Genomic DNA, 24,004 nt, shown 5'->3' with positions numbered 1-24,004 from the left:
GATCGTATCGATCCGTCCGAGGCTCGCAGCGGCTCCTCGGGCGCCCGCCTCACCGCCTGTCAGCGCTGCCTTCACCTGCCCGGCGTCCGCGGGCGGCCCGCGCCGTTCTCCCTCAGCAAAGGCGCCACTTGCCCTTCCTCTCTGGAAACAGCGAGGTTGCTAGCTTGCAACGGTAGTCTTTGGGTCCGTTCCGCCAAACAGGCTTTATGCACGAACTTACAGTGCCAGAGCAGTTACTCGAGCCAGTAGGTGTTTCACAGTGCTCTTTCGCAAATGAGGAAAAAACAACCCAAAACGAAAGTTCTCTTTACTAACTTTAAGTTGTGCTTTTTCTTCCCTAAATTAGCAGCGTATTTGATCTACGTGTGTTTCAAATACGTTATCTCTAGACGCGTACTATGGAACTCAAATGTGGTTTGACTTTAACAGGGAATAGCAGAAATAAACTGTTCTAAGTTCATGACATAAACGTCTAAGGGAAGAGTTTTGCACCCAGTATTTTTCATGAAGTATGAAAGCGTACACACACGTTACATCTGGTATATCCAGACTGAACAAGTTAGCTTTCCCAAGTCATTTTAATATTATTTAGTTGCACTTGGAGAAGTAAACTGAAAATTGTATGTTAATCTCTGCTAAAATTTGTATATGGATTTCCTACTTTTGCTACAGCTATGCTGTAAAATATTTTTTAATAAGGTTTTGGAATTTTACGCTTCGGAATTTTATGTTTCCCTGATTTTGTAGGTTTTGCAAACTCAGGATTTTTTTCAGAGTACTTAATGCATTTGTTTAATGTTAAAACCAAAGAATACAGATCTGCTTAAAAACATGAACAGAAAATAGTAAATGATGTTTTTAAATAGCACAAACTTGTAGAAAATACTTTAATTGCTGACTACTTGTTTTCGCTCTGGGTTTTTGTTTGGGAAGGTATTTTCCTATGATAGTGTTGTATAAGAAACCTACATACTTGCCCTGAGAAGTGTAAGTTTCTTTGAAGAAAAAAAAGTTGGGTATTAGGGTTTTTTTTATTCTTCTTGCTGAGACCAGTTTTGTGTATTTGCCCTTCAGTTCCATGAATTTGCCAAGACTTGTGGTAAAATCCTATGAAGTTTGGAATATTTATGCTGACTCCTGGAGCTCCTATCCAATCTGAATTAATGACTGAATAAATAATACTGGGTTTCACTTTTTATTTTTTCCAGTGCAAGTTTTTCTTGTGTAGTGTGCCTTACGCTACATCTGGCATCTGGTTCATTTCTCCAGTTTGTGATGGCTGGATTGTATGTGGGAAAACTGATTTTAGAACTAGTCATTAAAGTTTGTTAGGTTTAATTCTTTTCAGCAAGCCCCCCCCCCCCCCCCCCCCCCCGCCCCATCACCGTACTAGTGTTTCTAGCTGGTGTAATGTTTCTTGACCAAATTACAGGTCTGTTTCTGAGCACAGAGGATGCCAGTGCTTTTAAAAACAAAATGTGTTGCATCCTGTTATGGAGTAATACAAAATTTACATTTCATGGGAACTTGGTTGTGAATGCCTGCCAGATGCATTTATTCACCGTGCATGTGGTTGCTCCAAAGCTTGTAAGCCATGTAAACTAGAGGAGAAGACAAGTTCCAGTGTGCTGTATCAAAATAAAAAAACCTGATTGTCTAATAGAGCAAGAGATGTTTATACAAATATGTAGAGCATTGGTGCTTGCCAGTTGCTGCTGCACGTTGTGATGTAGGTTCCTCACAGGCTGGCACTGCACTCAAGTAACGTCACACACCAGATGCTAAAAAATGGAGCTTCCTTACGTATGTTAGATTTCCACTGAAGTCCTTTTTGGCTGTGTTCATTGTCTGGGAATAGACAGATTACTTAAGAAGTTTGAGAAGACAAAGATGATAGTGGAAACAGAGAAGACCAAAGAATGCTTTGTTGTAAAGAGAAGTTCAAATGCTCTTTGGGACATAATGATCACATGTAGCAGCAGCATCTAAAAACAAAAGGAGAATCCAAAATGAAATATTGTGAATTCCATATCATACAGCATGTCTGCTGAGATGGCATCAGTACAGAGATATCGAGGGATAGTTCAGTCCATTGGAGGCTGCTCGTCAATAGCACTTTAGCTGTGTTTTCAGTTACCTACATAAGGTAAATCTGTATATGTAAGTGAAGTTGTGGAAAAGATACACTCGGAGGCAAAAAATGAATAAAACCGAACATTCAGAATATGTGAACAGTATGCTCCTTAAAATAGTGCGTAAATGAGTACATTTGAATGTCTTCCAAATGCAGATTATTGAAAGGTTTGTATTAATGCCTGGGGAGAAGCAGGCTGTGATTTCACATTGATATTTGTGAGTCTAGAGTTGTTGCTTCATATTGGATGATATTTAACTACTACAGCTATATGGGTTGAACCATCAAACCACCAAGAATAACCTTGTGGCTGTTAACAGCAGCCATAAAATCATTAACTAGCTCAGTTACCTTTGTGGGGATTTATGCTGCTGGTTGGTGTAAAGGAGCTAGCAGTATACTGCTGTTAGTTCTGTCTGTCTGAGACTCTTAGTACGGTGGGAGATAACATGCAAGTCTGAGGTAAACTGTAAGCATAATAAATATCTGGTTTTTTTTCCCCCCTTTGTTCCTACTACATCAGTTGCTTACCAAATTGTGCTCATGTTAGTTTGGTGGGGGTAGCCAAGTGTGGGAAGATCTAAATGGCAACAGCTTGGCCAAGAATGAGACACGTGTTTTCTGAGTGAAAATAACACTAGGTGTAGTAAAGGTTCTTTTAAAAATGTTAATTATTAATAACCTTGATTAATGAATAAGCTTGAAAGTCTTACAATAGGATGTGTAGAACAGTGACCTTAATCAGTTTACTGGCTATAAGTAAATTACGTTTTTTGTCTTTTCAAGGAAATTCGACATAAATCCAGTGACTACCCTCATAGAGTTGCAAAATATCCAGAAAACAGAAATAGAAACAGATACAGAGATGTTAGTCCGTGTAAGTATCTTTTCTGTGATTATTGCAGTAAACTTTCTAGACTTTTTACTTACCTGGCTTACTTTTAAATACTGTAGATAATAAGTCATGGTCATTGTAGATTATGTATTTTGTTTATTTCTGTAGGCATGTATCCTATGATTAATGTGTTTTTCCTAACACATACACAAATGTGTATACCAGAAGGGAGAAGAGTTTGCAGGTTAAGCTCATTGTGCTGAATGGTAAATGAGAGGTAATTGCAAATTATTGTTATTGGTATACAGGGAAATGTTTGAGCTGCAAAGTAATATTTTAAAGATATTTTTCTCATAAGGAAATCTATTTGTTTAATATTGCTTTATCTATCATAAAAAAATCAACATCTGAGCACAGAAATTAAGTTAATAAACCTTGACTAATACAGTTTCCTTTTGGGCTAAGTGATTCGGTACATTTATAAGATTGTGTGGATAAATGCCCCTCAATTTCTGCTGTTGCTTTAAAAAATACTTGAGATTTTGTTACTTTTGTCTGTTTGGAAGAACGTATGCCTGAAGTTGTTCTTTAATTTTCTCAATGCAAGTAGATATGGTACGGAGTGCTTTGTATTTTACTAACTTCCATAAAGTGGTCTTTGGGACATGATGATCTTACATCTCAGGTGAAGACAAGCGGGTTTTGTTTGTTTGTTTGTTTTTTTACCAGGTTCTTTGCTACTAAAATGTTGTGGACCTTTTTCAACAGCATTTACTTTAGAAACTGTAATCCAAAGTCATTGTAAAAAGACATGTAAGCAAAAGATTACCAATACGTAGTTATAGGTGGAGAAAGCTATAAAAAATCACTTTCAAAAGGACTAGGAAAAAAATTTAGTACAGCCTTAATTTTTCTACAAAATATTGAAGTTGGAACAGGTTAAATGTTTGCGTGTTCTTTAGTATGAGGTTTCCGAGAGCACCAAAGGCTCATAAAAGCCTTCTTGTTACTGGATCTAGAATTTTTGAAGGGCTGCTGGTGTATTGGGGCTTTTTGTTTGAGAGCCTAATCTGAATACCTATTGTAAGATTTGGAGAAGTGCTGAACTCCTTGTTTCCAGTTGAAAGTTGTGGTAACAGCATGTGCATAGCACTTCTCAAAATTACGCAGAAAGGGTCTCGGATTGAGTCATGCTGGTCAGATGCAGCGCCGTGTGCTGCTCGTTAGGCTGCTGCCGGAGTGGTAACTTGCACAGTGTGTTCGCACCGAATGGATCCCGTCTGGTTTAATGCCGAATCTCAATACTGCACTCTGATGAAACTGAACTTAAGAGTTCAGTGCACAGCCTCTTTGCTGCGTCTGCATGGCATTCCCCAGTGTGGTCTCTCTGAGAAAAGTACAGCTCTGAAGAAGATACCTCCAGTTAGTCAAGGCTTACTAACTTCCGCTGTATGCTCCGCAAAGGGAGGTAGGCCTCTGCTGGACCTTTGTTGGTCTACGCAGAGGTACTAACGTGTCCCAGGTCTGCTGTCCTGTCACAGCACAGCATTAGCATCTTACCTGTGGTAAAGTAGATCATGTTTTATTCGCTTTCTGTTTCATACCTAAATTGGGATGGGGTTTGTAAGAAGAGGAACTTGGATTTGAACCCATGAGACCCAAGTCCTAGTCCTGGGTCCAATATCCCGCACAACTTCTGTGGCAGAAGTTGTATTCATGCATTTACCATTTCTCCCATCCACGGATTTCATTTCTTAGGCACTACTGCAAAGAGAATGGCAGCTTACCTTCACCGTATTTGTGGTTTTTCTTTCTTTTCAAAAAGAGTGTTTCTAAAATAAATAAATAAAAAGACATTGTGTTATTTAAGTAGCATCTAGTAATGCCTGCAATAGTATCTTAGAGGTGTGACTCGTATTCATCTCCTGTAGTTTTTTGGAGCTCAAAATTTTCCTTAATCATGGCATGTCTTTTACAGTAGCAAAGAGTACCAAACACCTCTGCTCTGATCATGGCACAGCTTGCTTCTGAAATGCTCGTTTAGCCAGAAGGAAATCAATTAGGTGATTGTGTTAATCCCTGGACCCTGTGCAAGAGCAGAGGGAGAAAGTTAGATAAAATCTAGTCTTGAAGTAGTAGTTGGGCTCGGGAAGGGGTTAGAGTCATTGCATGCTAGTTGACATGAATTATAACATGATGACTGAACTAAGGTGATGAACTTTAGGAAGCGTGTCTCTTTTTTTAGCATTTATGAAAGAAAGAAGGTTTGCATTGGGCCACCAAGATAGCCTGCAGAACTGGGCACTAGGAGCAAGGCCGTATGAGGAGAACAGAGCAAAACACTGTGTTTGAACTAATTCCTGTTGAATTTTACATCTGTGTGTTTTCAAATATGACTCTCAATTGTTTCTGTAACAATGATGAGGGCTGGGAGGAGAAAGAGGACTGGAAGGGAATATATGATAAATAACATTCCAAGATAGCAGTACCTAAATTTCAAAGCAGCTGGGATAATAGCTGTGCGGTTTGGTCACTGTGGTGAACACGTCTAATCATGGCGCATGTATGCAAGGAACTGGCATTGCAGAAATGCAGGATGACTCAGTCTTACACAATCTTAACATCTCGCTTCTTCACTTTGCAAATTTTACTGCTCTTCAACAGTGTTTAAATGAAAAATGGGTGATAATACTAATATTCTGTGATAGTCAAAGGCCTTCAGAACTAGCAGTTAAACTCTGAAGATCTAGCTATTCAAACATATTGTAAGACATAAGACGTAACTTGATGAAAATGGTTTATTTCTCCATAGCAGTGAGAAAATGGTTTGGTAATCTAGATAGCGGCCAAGCCAGTCTAAAATCTGAGGTGGTATGTCTGCAAGAGGAAATGCAAAGATTACTCTGTCTTACAGAAAAGATGTCAATTACAAGTGCAAGAAAAAATGCTTTGGGTTAGTTTGCCCCATTTCCACCATAATACGCAGCACTCGCACGCTGAAACCAATTTGTGTCCGTTACATACATTTCTAGGTAAAAGTTGATTTCTGTTAGCTGGGAAAGGCCAGTCATCTTTGCCCATTACAGCCGAGTTTCACATTGTCTCCAGTTTCATAAATATTTTTGTTAGTGTCCAGTTTTGTCGGCTAAAGAGCTATGGTGTGTATAAGTTTGGTTGGATAAAAGCCCTCAAGAGTTACTGCTTAGCCAAAAAAAAATAGCAGTCTAGCAGTTTGGTATTAGTCTAGAATAGGGAGAGGAATATTTTGGCTATGTAGTAGTATTGAAACAGGAAGTTAATATGAAATAGGTTTGGTTTGACAGCCAGTCATTTCCTGACAGATGAAACCATTTCTCAGAAAACATTGTTAAGAGGAAAATAACTTGTGAGGTTATTATTCTTTATTGATAATTTTAATGAAACTCTTAGATTTCTGTTATTACTTTCCTTCTAAATCTTATCCTTAGTTCATATCAGAGGAGTCTAGTGTCTCAGATTGACTGTAAACACCTTTAGACATCTGCTTACTGTGTTCCCAGATTTAGAGGCAAGAAGGAAATCCCCTCAGCAAAATTGGCAGGACTTTTTTTTTTTTCTTCTTCTTTTGGAGGGTAGGTTTACACAATTGTATCTTTAGCCTTCCTTTGTAATGTGTGTAGCCCAGTTTCTTAGGTCATCTGAACATTTTTGAATGGTAGATCGTGTTACTGTTGGAGGGTCTTGAGAGGTAGTGATTCCTCGTTTTCTTCCTGTGGCCATTAGTAGACTCCGTGTTCGACCTTTCAACCGTAGGCTTACAGTTGTCATAAAGTATATACCAGGGAGAGAGGAACGTGAAGAGTATTGTGCTTTACAGGGAACAGAGTTGGAGCTGATGTGGATGGTTTTGCACATAGTGCTGATTAATAACGATTGCAAAAATGTTCCCTTTCTGTCCTGTGTTTTGAGTGTACGTGCTGAGAACAAGGAGATGATCTGTCCAAAATAAGCCTTCTGCACCTCTTGTTGTCCGTGTTAGAAGCTGACATTGATGATTTTTATGACGTTATCAAATGATTCTCTAAAAACATCTTGTTACCAGAACCGTGGTGTAAATAAACTCGACATGCTGCTTTTGGAGATTGTTCTTTCTTTGGGGTGGGAGAAGAGGGGAATTTTATAGCGCATACTGATCTAAACTTTATTGTATCTTAAGTTGTTTTTTCACAGTCCTGCCTAAAAGTGTAAGGATCCTATGCAGTAGTTATGCATATATTTCAGTATGAATACATTTCAGTTATGAGCTAGGCCATGATTGATATGATGGCATTCGTTGCGTACAACCAGTGACAGGGTAGGGAAAAGTCACTTTGCCCTTCCTTTGCCTTAGGCTACCTCTGAAACTTGAGGCTGTAAGTCTAGTGACAGAGTATTGTAATTTGAATAATTTTGCAACTCAGACTAGATTTAGGTGAGTGAAATGAAGGGGATTTGCTGGTAGGAGGGAAGGGGTCAGACCGGGTCATTGGGATGGCTTATGGCTACATGTTTTATTTATGACTTTCTTTAATCCACTAAGTAGCATTTCACCCTCCCTCGTTAACAGCTCCGTAGTTGGGGAGCCAGAGCCATCTCTTGGATAAAAGATAATTAAGTTACACAGTGGTTTCACTTCTAGAAACACAGTTGTTTTCAAATAAAAATATGTCATTAACCAGCTGCAAGAACGGTATGATGTAAAATGCCAAACATTTCATATCTTGGTTTTAACTGGATATGTCATCTTCTTTTTAGCAGGGAGTGGGCAAATTGATGTGTAATGTGAAGTCTTGGCCTTATTTGAGACAGGGGAGTGTTGTCAGTGATATCAGTGGGACAGGGTTTCACTCGAAGTGGGTAATAAGAGTTTGCTTACCTCAGACAGGGTCGTTCTGGGAGTAGTTTTCTTACTGCAGGAGCCAGAATGAGAAGCATTTTTAAGTAGTTTCCACTTCCTTTTCAGGCTGCGTAGTTTGTTGAAATAGGGGAATTAGCACTTCAGAAAATGAGTACTATATTTTTCCCTGTTGTGGGCATGGCAACATTTAAGATAAATCTTTAAGATAAGATTTAAGATAGGTTTATCATTCATATAAATCTAAAGTACTTTGTAACTGGAAATGATTTACATACGGGAAATATGTTACAGCTAACTCACTGTCAAAAGTTGGCTTGCTTCATTTAATTCAGAAGAGCAAGCCAGGGCTTGAATGAGGTTTCTAGGTCATTGTGTCCTTTAGGAACCTCTTCCCTTGAAAGAAGGGAAATCAATATATTCTAGTGGCTTTCTTTGTCCTGTGGAGTGTATGCCAGTGTATTTGTAGAATAGCCTCTGTTTCAGTTGGGGAGGAGGAGGGAGGCAGGCCGTCTGTGCATGGAATGAGTTGTTAAAGGGGCTTTTAAAAAAAACTTTCCGAATTTTATTTGTCATGTTTACAAAGCATTATCTGTAAGAAGGAAAAAATAAGCCTGGAAATGTGTGTAAAGATTACAGTAGGAAACCTCATTAGGGCCTCGGCAGTTATCTCCTACTGGCAGCAATACAGCAGCTGCTGCTGGGTGATTAAACTGTTAACAGTGCTTGCTTACGTCATCTTTCCGAGAACACTAGTACCGGTATGTGTGATTTACTATAACAAGATCTTAAGTTTTTCCTGTTGGCAAATGACATGTAATATTTACAAAGGTCTTGGTTTCTCTCCAGTAGAAACATTTCAGATAAAGTGATACATGAAAGGAAAAAGTAACGCTTTCCTATCCAGACAAAATAATACAAGGAGACATATTTTACTTTTAAATGCACGTGTCTTAATTTTACTGTGTCTTGGCTTTGGTAATATTATTTTCTTCATAGAGATGTATCATAAATTGTTTTAAGACTCCTGAAAGTCAAGATGGTGTTGCCTTACAGCTGGAATGCTAATGAAAACAGACTAAACCAGTAACTTTCTCATACTTTTGTATTAAAAATAGGTTTTGAGCATATTTCTGTTCTCTGCACGTTTGTATGTGACTGCATATAAAAGCTAGCAGCTAAAGGAGGTAGGATGACAACCTCAAATTTCAGTCCTTCAAAAAAAAAAAAAATAGTAATTTACTGTTGACTTCTTTCCTTGAATCCAGCAAGATCATCTTTGACAGCTGCCAATAGTAGATAGATGAGGAAGAGCATAAAAGCAGATCAAGACCTAGTAAATGTACTCTTCCCAGGTTTGCAAACATACGGGAAGTATTTATAAAATCATATGAGCGGTCTATAGAACAAGAGTCTAATTCAGTAACTATTTTTTGATTTCCATCAGCTTTTTGCCTATCTGGGGTCATATTCATGGATTTCTTAGATAAGCCTTGGGCTGTATGGACTGGTTGTGATACAGGGACTTAATCTGAGTTCACCTGTTAGAGCTGCACTGAATGTGATACTTGGTAGCTGCTCATGTCAAAACTCACAGATTTTGTGCATTTCCCAAGAAGTTTATCGAAAGGAAGTTAGCCTTTTGGTGAAAAGTGGGCTGACATTTTAACAGCACCTGTGCCACCAGTCTGCACCCTGAATGAGTTCTGTGGGTTAGACCAGGTGAACATAGGTTAAAAACTGTCATTGCACTGTAATTCACTCTTGACTCTTGTCAGTTTCTTTATGGAATCTCTTCCGTCTTTTCCTGAAATGCATTGAAGTCTCTTAAATTCATTTTAGTTTGCTATTTTTTTATTTACTCTTCTCATAAACAGTCTGTGTAGGCAGTTGAGCATCAGGAGTTTTGCAGTCAGTTGGATCTTGTTTCCTGGCAGGCAGTTGTGTACAAATTTTAAACTAAAAATGCTGTTTATTTAATACAGTTCTAATAAATGGCTGAAGGATTACTTGCTGTGAACAAGTCTGATTACCTAAATGTCTCTTAGAGGGTGATAAATCAGATACTAAAAGGTTCTAGGAACAGCCACAATGACTTTTCATTATGCAGTGTCTTAGTATGACAGTCTGATAATCTTTCTCATATTAAGTTAGAATTTTAAATGGAGTCCTTTGCTTGCCTCTGCCATAAATAGAGAAATCTTCTGTGTAATCGTGAGAGACTGAAACTGTGTAATTAGATTAGGCTTCGTTTAATTGGAAGATTTGTTAAATAGGTACATTTTTGCATGCACCCCTTCTTTGGTATTTTTAATTTTTACAGTATTAAACAATAAATTACAGGGAAAATTAAATTGATCAAAGCTTGGTTTGAATTATTGCAAGGTTTTGGGGGTTTTGGGTTGGTTGTTTTTTTTTTTAAGCTGTGTGAGTTTAACTTTGATTCTACCTCAACCTATGAAACTTCAGTTCACCAAAAATCATGGAATTCTGAACTTAAAGGAAACCACGCAGTGGAGTGATCTGGTGCGACAGGACATAGTGCTACCTGGTGTGGGTTGTGGTGCTGTTGTATTAAGGAAATGGAACTGTTGAGGGATGGCTGTGGGCATCTTTTGGCCTGTGAGGAAGGGTTGTTTTGTTTGGTTGCTTTTTAAAGAAAACTGGGTATTCCAGTTTTCTGAGCAGGTTCTGTTAATAGCTGCCTGAAATTACTCTGGAATGCTGAGGGGAGAATGAGACAGGCAGTTATCAAAGGTACATGAGAAGTCAGTTTCATGCGTATTTGTAGTTTGCCATTTGGTTAGAACTGCAGAATATATTTCTAATTGCTTGTCAGACCTAAACTTGCCTGTTAGAGAGTATTCATCAAGATGGATGCATCATAAATTCTTAATTTTCTTTGAATTTCAGATGATCATAGTCGTGTAAAACTGCAGAACACCGAGAATGACTATATCAATGCCAGTCTAGTGGTCATAGAAGAAGCTCAGAGATACTATATTTTAACACAGGTAAGTAGTACCAATTACTAGGTTATTATAGCAGTTGAGAATCTGAGGGAAGGGGATTTGTACAGTCGTAATTTGTATTTGGATGGTTCCTTGTCTCTGTGAGTTATAAATATCTCATACTAACTGCCTGTTTGACCTAGTCCTGAACACATGATTTTATATTTTAAGAAAAAGCTAAAGGGAATATTTAAGTATGAATAGTTTATTGCATATAAAGCTTTTGAAATATTTCTTGCTCTTTTCTTCAGTTCTTTTGGAAATAGGTTGCAACAATATTTTCTCCCCTTATTTCATGTTGTACCTTCTGAGCATGCCTGCAGTAGCTTTTCTTCTAATGGCACAATATGCCATTGGCTCTCGTGCCCAGGTGGCCAAGAGGGGCAATGGCACCCTGGCTTGTATCAGGAATAGTGTGGCCAGCAGGACCAGGGAGGTGATAGTGCCCCTGTACTCGGCACTGGTGAGGCTGCACCTCGAGTACTGTGTTCAGTTTTGGGCCCCTCACTACAAGAAGGACATCGAGGTGCTGGAGCGTGTCCAGAGAAGGGTAGTGAAGCTGGTGAAGGGTCTGGAGCACAAGTCTTATGAGGAGCAGCTGACGAAACTGGGGTTGTTTAGTCTGGAGAAGAGGAGGCTGAGGGGAGACCTTTTTGCTCTCCACAACTACCTGAAAGGAGGTTGTAGCGAGGTGGGGGTTGGTCTCTTCTCCCTAGTAACAAGTGATAGGACAAGAGGAAACGGCCTCAAGCTGTGTCAGGGGAGGTTTAGGTTGGATATTAGGAAAAACTTCTTCACCGAAAGGGTGGTCAGGCATTGGACCAGGCTGCCCAGGGAAGTGGTTGAGTCTCCATCCCTGGAGGTATTTAAAGAACGGATAGATACGGTGCTCGAAGACATGGTATAGATGGACTTGGCAGTGATAGGTTGACAGTTGGACTCGATGATCTTAAGGGTCTTTTCCAACCCTGACGATTCTATGATTCTATGAATAGTATTGATGCCTGAACTGAAATGTGCCTTCCCTGAGTTCTTACCGTTTTGTTGTTTTTGGTTTTATGTTTTTGTTTTGTTTTGTTTTAAGACTTCTAAGTACTGGAATGATCTGTGCAGTGTGGTTACTTTCTTGCCTGTCATTTCTATCATTCTATTAATTTGTTTAGACTTTTCAGAGGAAGACTTTTTCCTGTTTCACGCAGCGATCCATTAACTGTGTTCAAACACTGCTTTGCCTGTACATTCTCCCACCCATTTTTTTTTCTTTACTACACAGGGTCCACTACCTAATACATGTTGTCATTTTTGGCTAATGGTGTGGCAACAACAAACCAAAGCAGTTGTCATGCTGAACAGAATTGTTGAAAAAGAATCGGTAAGTAATATTAGGCCTAAAGTTGTTAAGTAAGCCACATAATTTTAATACAGTTGAACAGTTGTTTTAACATACCAATCAAACGTTAACAGACTTACTCACTGGTGTACAGCATAACATGTATTTAATATAACATTAAAGTGATGGAGCTAAGACACAAATTTCAGTTTGGTGAAAACAGCATCTAATAAATATACATCCAGAAGGGTGGAAGTAACATCCTGAGAAAGGAGGATGTACAGATGGAAATAAGATGGAGTAGGAGCAGTGTAAGATGCTTTAAAGCAAAATGGAAGGTGGGACGACACGTTTGAAATACAGTATCTTTAGATTATTTCTTCTAAATCTAACAGGGTAGTATATTTGTTATCTAGTGATCTTAACTGTTTGTAACAATGAACACAAGCTGCTGCCCAGCAACTGTCAAACTGGTCCAGTTATTTTTGATTCTTTACAGCTGGTGGTATACATGCAGAATACACGAATCTTTTGTTACGATGTAGTTTTTCTGCTAATGTGCCTAAAACAACTGTGGATTTTAGTTATCCATGCATGTCATTTGAGGTTTATGTTTTTTCTTCAGAGTAGATTTGTTAGTGAAAAAGATTTGACTAGTCCATTAAAAAGTCACTTATTTTCTTATGCAAAAATTTTCCTGTAGAAGGTTTGAGTGCAGGGCAAGAGGAATAAAGGACAAGGGACAGTTTTGCATTGCTTTGTTAGTTTATTCTTTTGTTTCACTAGAATCTTCCAGTATTCAGCAAGCCTTGGGAAAACTGGATGTGTTACATCGGTTATGTAAATGTGCAGGTGTGCATGTCAGAAATGGAGGGGAGGGAAATGTTGTTGAAATAGCTGAGTACAGATCTCTGCTCACTGTAGAGAACTAGAAGGGGGAGAGGGAGAATGATTAAGGTGCATCTCAAAACACGCTAGCCCTGTGATGAAAGAAAGCATAAACAGATAAAGCTGGAATGCATAATAACAGTTGAAACAGTTGTAGTAACTTGGCTTTAAACATTATGGACTTTGAGAATTCCTCAAATGGGGAGGAGGTGCTTGAGTCTACTGTATTGAATAATGGGGTCTCAGAATCTGCTCTTACAAAGCCCAAGATACTAGGATACTTAACCAGATTTTTCTTTTTTTTATTTCTCCTTTTTTTTTTTTAATAATTCAGGTGAAGTGTGCACAATACTGGCCAACAAAAGAAGAGGAGGTTATGACATTCAGTGAAACAGGTTTCCGTGTGAGGCTAGTATCTGAGGACGTCAAATCCTATTACACAGTACATCTACTGCAATTAGAAAATATCAACGTAAGCTTTTCTCAATCTGTATAGCTCATATTCCTGGGCTTAAGTATATAATGAAAACCATTTAGCATATTGTCACTACAGGTTTGATTGAGCTTTTACACTGAAAATTTTAGTGCACTTTGCTTCTGATAATGTTGAAGATCTATGTGTGGCATATAAGCGAGTTAGACCTGAATTAATCTATACATTAAAAATGCTGAAGCTGTTCTCTCTTTTATGCTTATATTTTCCATTTGGCAGTACCTTAACATGCTGAATTGTAATTGATGGTAGTGCTGATTCTAAGAGGACCTGTAAGAAATACCCTAAAAGGAGGAACCTAGGAGTTGAAATTTCTGATTTCTTTTGAATATCAGAAATCAGACTCAGTAATTACTGTTTTTTAATGGAACTTCAGTTTTCCATATAATTCAGTCCAGCTATCTAAGTTTTTTGGGGGGAGGGCTGGTTACCACCTGTAGATAGGTAACTTTATCTCCTCTTGCTTACCTCCCCTTTTGCTCCACAGGACCAACCATCCTTTTCTCTTAAAAATTAAGCACTTTGACATTTTAATCAAGTTAAGCTCAAAAAAATTGTTCCTGGCCTGAGCTTGGGTTGGAATTTGCTGCTTCTGTTTCAGAGCTGACGACAGGATTGAAGAGCTTGTCTGTTTGTTCCAGCTATGTTCTTGTAAGATATTCTCTCTCCCTATAAACCTTGCCTTATATTAAATGAAAGTGCTAGTATGGCAAGTTTTATTCAAGGTTGTCTTGTCAGTGGATTTGGGAAAGGAAAGCTTGAAGATGTTCCTTTGCATGTTGTTTTATACAATTAAACATTGATATATTTGGTCAAAATTATTTGAATTTATAGTAACTATTAATGGTACTTTGAGATAATATTTGTTAATTTGAAACCTCCCTCACGAGATCAACATGATAGAACTTTGCATGTTGTTCCTTGGTCTATTCAATATAAGAAGAGCTTTATGAAATTCTGTCCTACTGACCTGAAGAATTTCTGTTTAGTTGTTTGCTTATTGACAGCAAAGGCAAAGAAAAGAGCAGTAGTGCTTGCAAGATAGCGCCTGAGAAAGAATAACTTTCCTCTTTGGAAAACTGAGGCAAGTTTTCCTAAGTACCGAAAAGGCGGCTTCTTGGAATTGTCTGGCCGACGTTGGCCCCTAATCTTAAACTTCCTATTTTCAGAGGATGGAATTTTCATGATACCTGTATGTTTGGATGTAACATTAGCTGGAAAATGCAGAAATCCCTTGAGGAACAGTACAATATAATACATACTTTTGAATTAGAGCTATTGAGCACTTAAATTTCTGGGTTTGCTTTGGACTGGTAATGCAGGCCCGTCAACTCTGTACAGAGTTTCTTGTATGTCATGGAACTCCGTTTCACAAATACTGAGCAAACTTACTGTATTGAATTTTTATTTTAATGCCCTAGCGCACCTGTAAGGCTCCACAAATATTAACTCCAAAGAATTTTTTTTTTTATATAAAACAGCTACAAGAAGTAGAACATACTTGGTTACTCAAACAGAAAAACTACATAGTTTCTAGAATAACACTGCAAATGTTAAGTGCAACCTTCTGTAAGAATTCAATAATTATACCATAAAACTTGTGGGAACTGAGTATTCACAGTAACTTGAAATGTGAGCTTAACTATGTTTATACAAGTTATTCTGGAGGGGACTTTGGTGGAGGCAAAGTAGTAAGATATTTAGCCGCTTGACGGCTGGAATATAAGATGACTCACGAACAAAATATACTCTGAATTCCAAGAATACTTAAGAAACTTCAGTATTTCCTTGAAAACAGAGAGAACTAGGATTGTCTTATAAAGACAACCATTCTGAACTCAAGTAAATTTGTGTTACTGCAACAAATCTCTCTAATACCTAAGCTAAATACATATGCATGGAGAGTAAAGTGCTTGTTTAATGTTCTTAACAATGAAACAACCTCTGAATATTTGGTTGTTTTTGGTGGTGGTGGTTTTGTTTTGTTGAAGAGCGGTAAGAAGTAACAGGTGGGGCTTGGGAAGGGGGACAATGTTTGTGTTTTAGGATTAGATCGAGGCATTTGGTGGTTCAATTTGTTTATATCTGTTCTTGGCAAACATTTGTTTTTGCTGTTGTGGCTAGTGTAGTCCGGTAAAGCTTTGGAGAGGAGGTGGTATTTATTGGTATCTTTCCAAAAGTTTTGAAAATATTTCTCGTGCTTTGTCTTGCTGGTTCTTATTGCAGCACTTCCTTATTGTTTGGCCTGACCCAGTCTGCATTTTAGAATATGGAAATTTGAAGGTGCCTTTCCACCGTGGTTCGTTGTGTATCCTCCATCGTTTTGTTGGTGTTAACTGTCAGGTCTTCTGAAAGTTGACCGCTGCTTGGTTGTAATTGCTCAGGTTCAGAACTCTCCTTGAGGAAAGACTGACTGTGAAGGCTTCCACAAACCCTTGCCTCTGTTGGAAAATAAGTGTAGAAGGAAAATACTGTGCTCTCATGTTAAAAATTCATAATCATTTATGTGTGAAGCTATTGAATGCCTGTGATTTGAAGCAAAGGCTCCTAGTATATTGGAGAAGTGATAGTTGGGTGTTTGAGAGCTTTTTGTTAAATCTGTAAAAGAACCTTATCGGATGGGGTTGCTAAGTTTTGTGCTGATATTACGGGAGAATTGTTAGATATTGACAGCTAACTCCTGGAAGATTCCACCTTGTGTTGAATATGTATTTTTATATTATTCTTCACTGCTGCTTTTAGCTTTCCTTGTCACAAGTATAAATACTGGTCTGCGGAGAAAGAAAACTTGTATTTTCAGTAATTTCTGGTGTGACAACCCCGACAGCTTGGAGAAAGATACAGTGTGACACATAATGAATGCTTATAAGCACAACCCCACTAAGTTGGTACTGGGGAATTCAGGGGAGCTATGGAAGGGCAAATGAGCATCAGTGCTTGAGGGAAACCAGGGATTGACTGGGTGAGGAAATGGAACAGTGGAAACGAATTGAAATTGCTGGAGGAACCTTGATGAACATATCTCGGACTGGGTTCCTAGAAATAAGAATAAAGCAGCCAAAGGAGAGGTTTGGAGAGAAAGTATTTGCTGGAGGAGAAAGGACTAGAAGAAATGAACTAGATTTGATGTGACACTGGTGGTATGATACTTTAGAGGAAGGTCCATTAATAAACTCCAAGTGGAATCTTGAGTCCTCTGCAAATAGCAAATATTTGGGAAAACCCATTAGCAAAATGGATTCTCAACTTAATACCAAGCCTCCGTGTGGCCACTGCTGTCAGATTAAGGTTATGCAAGACTGCTTGGTGGCCCTCACTCTCTGATCCTGTGGATGAACCAGGAGGTGCCAGTGTAGTTCAAGACGGTAAGATTTGCTTTGCTGCTAGTTTCCAATGTCCAAAATGTTAAATGTACGGAGAAGATACTTTGTTTGCGGAGGCAAAGAAGGAGGATCTTGTGGTATCTTTGTATATGAATGTGTATGTCATTCCTACAGTGTTTTGAAGGGATTTCTGAAACACAGAAAACGTGCTTTTAAACTTGTGGGGCGTCCTCATATCACTTCGACAAACTGCAACAGGGATTAATTTTGGTCTTCATGACCACAGGAATAAGACTGAGGTGTTAGGAAAGGTAGTGGTGTCTAACAGGAAAGGAGAACCAGACTCACTTGAATGTCAAGTGTTTTGTAGATTCAATGGGCATAGCTATTACCATGTTGACTTACAGGGTATGCACTAGTTATTAAAAAAAAACAGAATGTTTGTGAGGATTATTTGTCCCCATTATCCTCATTGCCATTTTTATGTACATCTTGAAAACCATTTTGCCAAGCATTAGAATGAACAAATGGAAGAGGTTATGGTAAAAGTTGATTTAAGATTTTGAATGTCAGTGCTTAGAGTATTGCCCTTGCAGAATGCCTTCTCATTTTTACATGATCAAATTAGTTGTTAATGCACTTAAGGCTTGATCATTAAGTACAGGACCACGATGAGGTTGTAGGTGTATTTTACGCCTTCATATATTAGACTATTTCAGTAGCCCTTAAACTATGAAATGAAGGCTTTTGTAAGGAGTGTGTGAAATTTGACAGACTGCTATTTTTACGTCTTCACCTGTTTTACTTGACATTGAAGGCGTCAAATGCCTTTGAGCATTTTGGTAGTCTTTTTTTCATGTTCAGACTCTCAGGTGACTGAACAACCTGAAGTTATTCTAAGATTTTTGTACCCTTTTGTTTTGAGTGATTGGATAGTCACTGTAAAAAGGTTGTGACAAGGCTTGTTGTGATGAAAGTTAGTCTAATGGCATTACATTTTTTTCTGCTCAAGTCCTCATGTGGATGTCTGCTTGTAACCTGGAGCATGGCTTGTGGTTTCGCCATCCTTTGATTATGCTGTTAGTGTTGCCAGCAGTCAGTGGAGAACTGTGCGGTATGGTGGTAATTTTCTGAGTTTATCAGTTTTAGCTATGTTGGTTATTTACTGAAAGCTTATCCCAGTAGTTCGTGAAACTTTCGCTAGAATGGTTTGACTCATTTTCTTGAGAAGTTGCTTGTGTAGAAGCTGTCCCATGATTATTCAAAGAATTTTTAATTTTTTTTTTTTTCGGTAGCTAGTCTTAGGGAATGAATCTTGGAAAAATACGTAGTAGTTACCATAGAATAAGCTGGTTTTCGGTTACCATGCAGAAATGTGTTCCCTGTGTATAACGTGACTAAAAATTTAGATTACTGCCCAAGTCTTGAAGTGCAGCTTTTTTTTCTTTAAAAGAATATCTAGTTTCTTGATAACACTTCTAATAAAATTAGTTGAATTTCTGTCCGTCAACAGTTGTGAATCTTTAGCAAACTAAACCTTTTTCCATTATAGTCCTGCATGAGTTCACCTAAGTGATAGCTGTGGTGCATGGCTCAGTGATGGGGGGGTTCTTTAGGAAAAGGTGGTAGGGATATTCATACGAAGACAGTATTTCAGCTGTACAGCTTGACTGCCAAGCACCACTTGGAAGAGCCATTCTGTTTAAGAGAGAAAATGTGGGAGATTTGAAATATTTGAATGGGATTCGGCTGTAGGATTAGAAGCTGCAAGTTGAAAGAAGACCAGCCAGTTCTGGTGCTCTGAAATGGGACTCATGGAGAAAGATGAAGAGACTAGGTATTTTTAAAATGAGCCAAAGCAATGGAAAATTGTGGGATGGATAAAGCTTTCGTACAGTATGGAGAGGGAGGGAAAAAAAGTAGTTCTGTGGGTTAGAGCTGGATGAGATGTACAACAGCACTGTTTAATCTTTCCTTTAGAAATACCTATTTTCAGATTAGTGTATGAGCAGGGTGACGCTTGGCCATGTGCTTGAAGCACTACTGATTTTTTTTTTTTTTTTTAGGAGGAGGATGCTAGTGCTTGTTAAAGTATGGAATTTGAAAAGAAAACCCAACCCACAGATCACCTTTATTTTCTGTAGATAAGGGCATTTTTGCTGCCTTGAGGTATAAGGGAGGCTTTAATCTAGAACGCTATTTAAGAATCTTGAGGGGGAGAGTATCAATTACCACTTCAAAGGATCATCTAGATTCACAAGAAATCACAATCTAGATTCACAAGAAAACTTTAACCTTTGCTTTACCTAGTATGTGTATTTAGCTCATCTCTCCAGTTCTCCTCTTAATTTTGTTTGTAAATTGATGAGTTATTTTTCTTAGAGGGAATTGCTGAAGAGTGTTAATCTTCTTTGAAATTCTATGATTTCCAGATTTCTTATTAAAAAAGATATTTCATTCATGATTTTTAAACAAATGGGTCATTTCAGTTGATTAGTGAGTTAACTCACTAGTTGGAAAACTAAGTACAGAAGACCAGTAAGATCTCAGTTGAAAATGCAGGGTCTTTTTTTTAATGCTTTGCTTCAGACAAATAAGAGAGGGTAGTCCCAGTGTATTTATACTATTTAGGCCTTGATAGATTTTTTTTTCCACTTGGAAATCTTACTGTGTACTCATTTTCCCAATATGATGGGCCAGACTCTGTTGTCCTTATTGAGCTCTTAGCCAAAAGACAAAATATTCCTGGAAGATAACTGTGCATTTGAGAGTGACTTGAGTCATGTTAATACCCACTGTTTTCTGTGAAAGTATTGGCAGCCTTGCAGTATCAGGCGTTGAAGGCAAAAGACAAAATGGGAGAGTATTTTTTGTTACTGTGGTAACCATGAACTGGATTATTTTAGTTTCACAAAGGAGCTTCTTAAGTTGTCCCTCGTAAGAAGTTGAAACAGACTGAGCCGGAGATTAACAGTAGAATTTATTTTAATTTCATAGCTATATTTTACTGTTGCTGAAAAAGAAAAATAGCTTTGCTGAAATAGATTGATACTTTAAATCTTCTTGTGTTCCAGCTTTGTGGAGGTTTATGTAGGTTTCAATCTATGTGGAAAATAAGATGAAATGGAGGGACGATAAAAATAACTGAACCTTTGTAAAATTCCTGAGCTAAATCAGTGATCAAGTCATCTCAAAATCACTGTAGCAAGAAAAGGAGAGGCAAGGAGTAGCATTTAACAGCAGGTCCGAAGTGACTTCTGTAAAGATACGATCCAAATTTGTCATCAAAACTTTTCAGATATATCCATACTTTCTTGCTGTCATTTCAATACTTGCAGTTAGTTGGTCACGTTAGGAGAGGAGCTGCATGGTTCTAAAACAACTGCGTGGTTTTGGAATCATCCTTTCTTAGAAAGAATGAATAAATGCAGCAGTAGTCTTGCTAGACATCCTGCTATAGGGGTTCTTCTAGGCCTTTTCCATAAATCTTCCTGCTCCTCTCAGTAGTGTGGTTAGTATAAAGGAGATGCTAATACCTCTTGATATTAGAGCTTGCTCTGAGCAAGAGTGGGGAGTGCTTACAATGCTGACGGGCATTTTTTTCAGTCCCGTTAATGCTAGCAGTCTAATAACTGCTGTCAGGCATTAAGCTGCATTAATGGTAGAAAAAGAAGAATATTTGGGGGCAAGTAGTAAAGCAAACCAAATATCATATTGGAAGTTTGAGAAGAAGAAAAAAAATGCGTATGGTAATAATTGCCAAGGGGAAAAACTACCAACTCAGATGAAAACCTGCTTCAGGTTCCGCTGTTGGTTGTCATCCAACTTGAAGCAGGTGATTGGATTGTTTGTCTAAATGCGAGGATTGAAATAGAAAGTAGCTATTGATTTAGATTGGGGAAATGTGTGCTAGCTAAACAAAAGGAGAATACTTTCTAGTTGTATTGTTTATTTGTTTTCCCTTCTAGAGTGGTGAGTCCAGGATGATCTTTCATTTTCATTATACTACGTGGCCAGATTTTGGAGTTCCTGAATCCCCAGCTTCATTCCTGAACTTCCTGTTTAAAGTCAGAGAGTCTGGTTCACTAAGTCCTGAACACGGACCTGCAGTAGTTCACTGCAGTGCGGGGATAGGACGTTCCGGCACATTTTCATTAGTAGATACTTGTCTTGTTCTGGTAAGCGGTCATTTTCTCTGTCACCCCTTTCCTTCTCCTGACAGCCTGCCTGTGTTCTCAATATGGGCTTTTTGGTCAGAAGGCTTTAAAAGCATTTAAGTTCATGACATGCCAGTGAAAACTGTAATTAAGACATCATACTTGGTTTTTTTTTTTTCCCTTCACATATTTTGGCGGTTTAAAAACACAACTCTTGAAATACATTTACAAATCCATCTTGAAGTACTTTACAAATTTTCAAAGCTTCCTGGAAAGTAAATAGTAAGCATTCTTTTCCTTTTATATAAGATGTGTTTAGAAAAGATTGAAATTTTGAGGTTTTTTTTGAATACGAGCTTAAAGTTTGGCTTGTGAATATGTATTGAGACAACCAAATATATAAGTCTTTGTCTCTAAACATGGAATATCTTGCAGGTCTGACAGGCCCCTTTTCTTAAGGTTGCAGAAAATTGGTATCTGAACTAAGATGAGAACCCGGGCATGCCCCTGGATCTCTGCAGTGTGTAATGGAGGATGGTGCAGAATTTCCCTAGCCGTGCAGCCCTCTGGGAGGTGGGGCTTGGTAGCCAGTTGCAGTACTACGTGAATAAGTAGGGGTTTTGCTTACTCAGTGAACTGCACGATCTATAATTGCTCATGACTTGAGTGAACTTTAAATGTTAAATAATATTTTAAATCTCTTTAAATTTTTGTTGGATTTTAAAGTCCAGACATGGACTTTTTGTCTTTGGCTGTGCTTGGTAATAGTGAGAAGTACAGCCCAGGGTTAGGTGAAATAGGATTTTATTTAAATTATAGGACACTTCTGGTTTGGTTAGGTCCACTCAATTTATTTTTTTATTTTTTTCTTTTTTTCTGCATTTTGAAAAACATAGGTGTATATTTTGATGCAAGTATACTTTAATATGAGACAAATTAAAGTGAACATTGCAAGGAGCACAGATAACGTGGTTAAAAACACCCCATGAATATAGTATGGGGACAAGTGTGTGCATTGCTTGGATTAGGGATTCTGCTTTAAATAAGGAAACTTCTGCCACATTCAGTCATTCCAAATTGCTGTTCCATTCAGGAGCAGTAGAAAAGACAGCTTTATGGTTCTGATTCTTGTAGTCCTATTTCAAAGTACAAATACATACCTGAATAAAATCAAGCATATCCAAATTTCTTAATTTTAAGACTTGGTATTAGGGTGCTGATTTATTTGGTTAATACCTGATGATTGGTTTGTTCATAAGAAGCTCTCATTGGATGGCTATCTTTTTTTCTGTAAAAACAATTTAGAAGTCATTTGAGATGTGAATTTCATATATAATTAATGGAAACATAATATGAAGAAGTTAATTTCTAGGTTGAATTTTATGACTCATTTTTACTTGTAATTATTCTTTATATGTTGTCTCTCTTTATCAGTAGCAATGATGCTTTCGATGTAACTTTCTTCACAGATGGAGAAAAAAGACCCATTTTCGGTAGATATTAAGAAGGTATTGCTGGATATGAGAAAATATCGAATGGGACTTATTCAGACTCCTGATCAACTAAGATTTTCATATATGGCTGTAATAGAAGGAACAAAATTTATAATGGGGGATTCAACTATACAGGTAAATGTTTAGCTCTGTGTATTTAAACATAAACAGTAGACTGCTAACAGTAGTTAAGAATGAGCTCCAAACTACTTTAAAACATGTAACTTTGTGGGATTTAAATAATTTGCCTTTTTCAATAGATGCCTAGAAGGTAATAGAGGGTATCTGATCAGTGCCTTCTATCAGCTAAACTTTTGATCCTATGTATTTGTCCCCTCTTAGATAAAATATAAAAATAACTTGTCTGTACTAATGTTGGGGAAAAGAAAAGGTTAAATCCTTTAATACTGAAAAGCAAAAGTAATTCCTAGTATCAGTTTGAAAAGATAGCAAGGATCTTTTTAGGATTTCTTGATCTTTGCTATTTATTTTCCTAACAATAAAGTTGCCTGATGCTACAGATCAGGTTTATTAGTGAAGTTGCTTTCCCCGTCCCTCCCCGTATCCTTTAAAGTTTGTGTTGCAGTTACTAGAATCTAGCCTGTAGATATGTAATGAGCTTTGGGGTAAACAGGTTACCAAATCTCACTGTTTTATCAGCGTGGCTTGCAGATGTAACAGTAGCTACAGCTATTTTAAATGGCTGGGGCTGGGTGGGAGGGAGGACTGGGAGATGAGGCTGCAAAACAGACTTAATTCTGCTTTCATATGCTAGGGGTTTTTTAATTTTGTTGATCTCTTAAAATCATGAATGAAGCAGATAAACTAAAACACATTTCCTCTTTTCTGTGGTTCTGGTAGTTATCAGATTCTTTGACAAATGTTTCGTGACTTGCTTTGTAAATAGTTTTGCACAACTACTAATCAACACCTAGGTAGCGTGCTGCTAGTCTGACACCTGTGCCATATGCCTAGAAGATGGCATGATTCATCCTAACACTAACAGCAACTTAGCCTCTTTATTTTGGGGAAGCTGTTTCTGGTGGTATGAGGGTATTCTTCTCTCTGATCATTTTTCTGCTTTGTTTTTTAAAAAGCCATGCTCCAAACTGTGGGCGGCTCTGGTTCCCACACCCATCTAGATCACAGGATTTCTTGTTTCTGGATACAAGGGGTCATTGACACCTCAGAATACTGCTTGTCAGTTATTAAGTGTGTTATTTCTTCATACTAAGAGAATGCATGAGAAACCACACTTCTAATTTGTTCTTTTTCTTTTTTTCTTTTTCTTGTTATGATTGTTCAGATGATCTTTCCTAAACCAGTGGTTTCTGCAGCGCAGGCAGTCATCCTGGTGCTTTTCTCTTTAGGCCTTAGGGTTATGTGCAGAAAATCAATTGGCAGTACTTCATAGGAGTGTTTCTCCATTCAAGGTCAGCTAGATCATTTTTTTTTTTTTCCCGTCTG

General features: G+C 38.0%; 1 protein-coding gene across 4 annotated transcripts in view; it reads left to right on the top strand.

Annotated features, from left to right (window-relative positions):
- The window catches only part of PTPN2 (protein tyrosine phosphatase non-receptor type 2), a 34,389-nt gene that overhangs the window by 573 nt on the left and 9,812 nt on the right, over positions 1-24,004 (top strand). For 2 of the 4 annotated variants that reach the window (XM_082318261.1, XM_082318260.1), the window contains exons 2-7: positions 2,921-3,011; positions 10,756-10,856; positions 12,127-12,225; positions 13,406-13,543; positions 20,856-21,065; positions 22,514-22,672. In XM_082318261.1, coding sequence (XP_082174387.1) covers positions 2,921-3,011; positions 10,756-10,856; positions 12,127-12,225; positions 13,406-13,543; positions 20,856-21,065; positions 22,514-22,672 — 798 coding nt within the window. Of the gene's footprint in view, positions 1-2,920; positions 3,012-3,158; positions 3,247-10,755; positions 10,857-12,126; positions 12,226-13,405; positions 13,544-20,855; positions 21,066-22,513; positions 22,673-24,004 lie in introns of those variants that run through there. The other 2 variants (XM_082318263.1, XM_082318262.1) reach the window with 2 other exon arrangements.

The sequence above is a fragment of the Platalea leucorodia genome (genome assembly GCF_965183815.1).
Source record: "Platalea leucorodia genome assembly, chromosome: 1".
Classification (NCBI taxonomy): domain Eukaryota; kingdom Metazoa; phylum Chordata; class Aves; order Pelecaniformes; family Threskiornithidae; genus Platalea; species Platalea leucorodia.
This window is presented reverse-complemented; position numbering and strand designations above follow the sequence as displayed.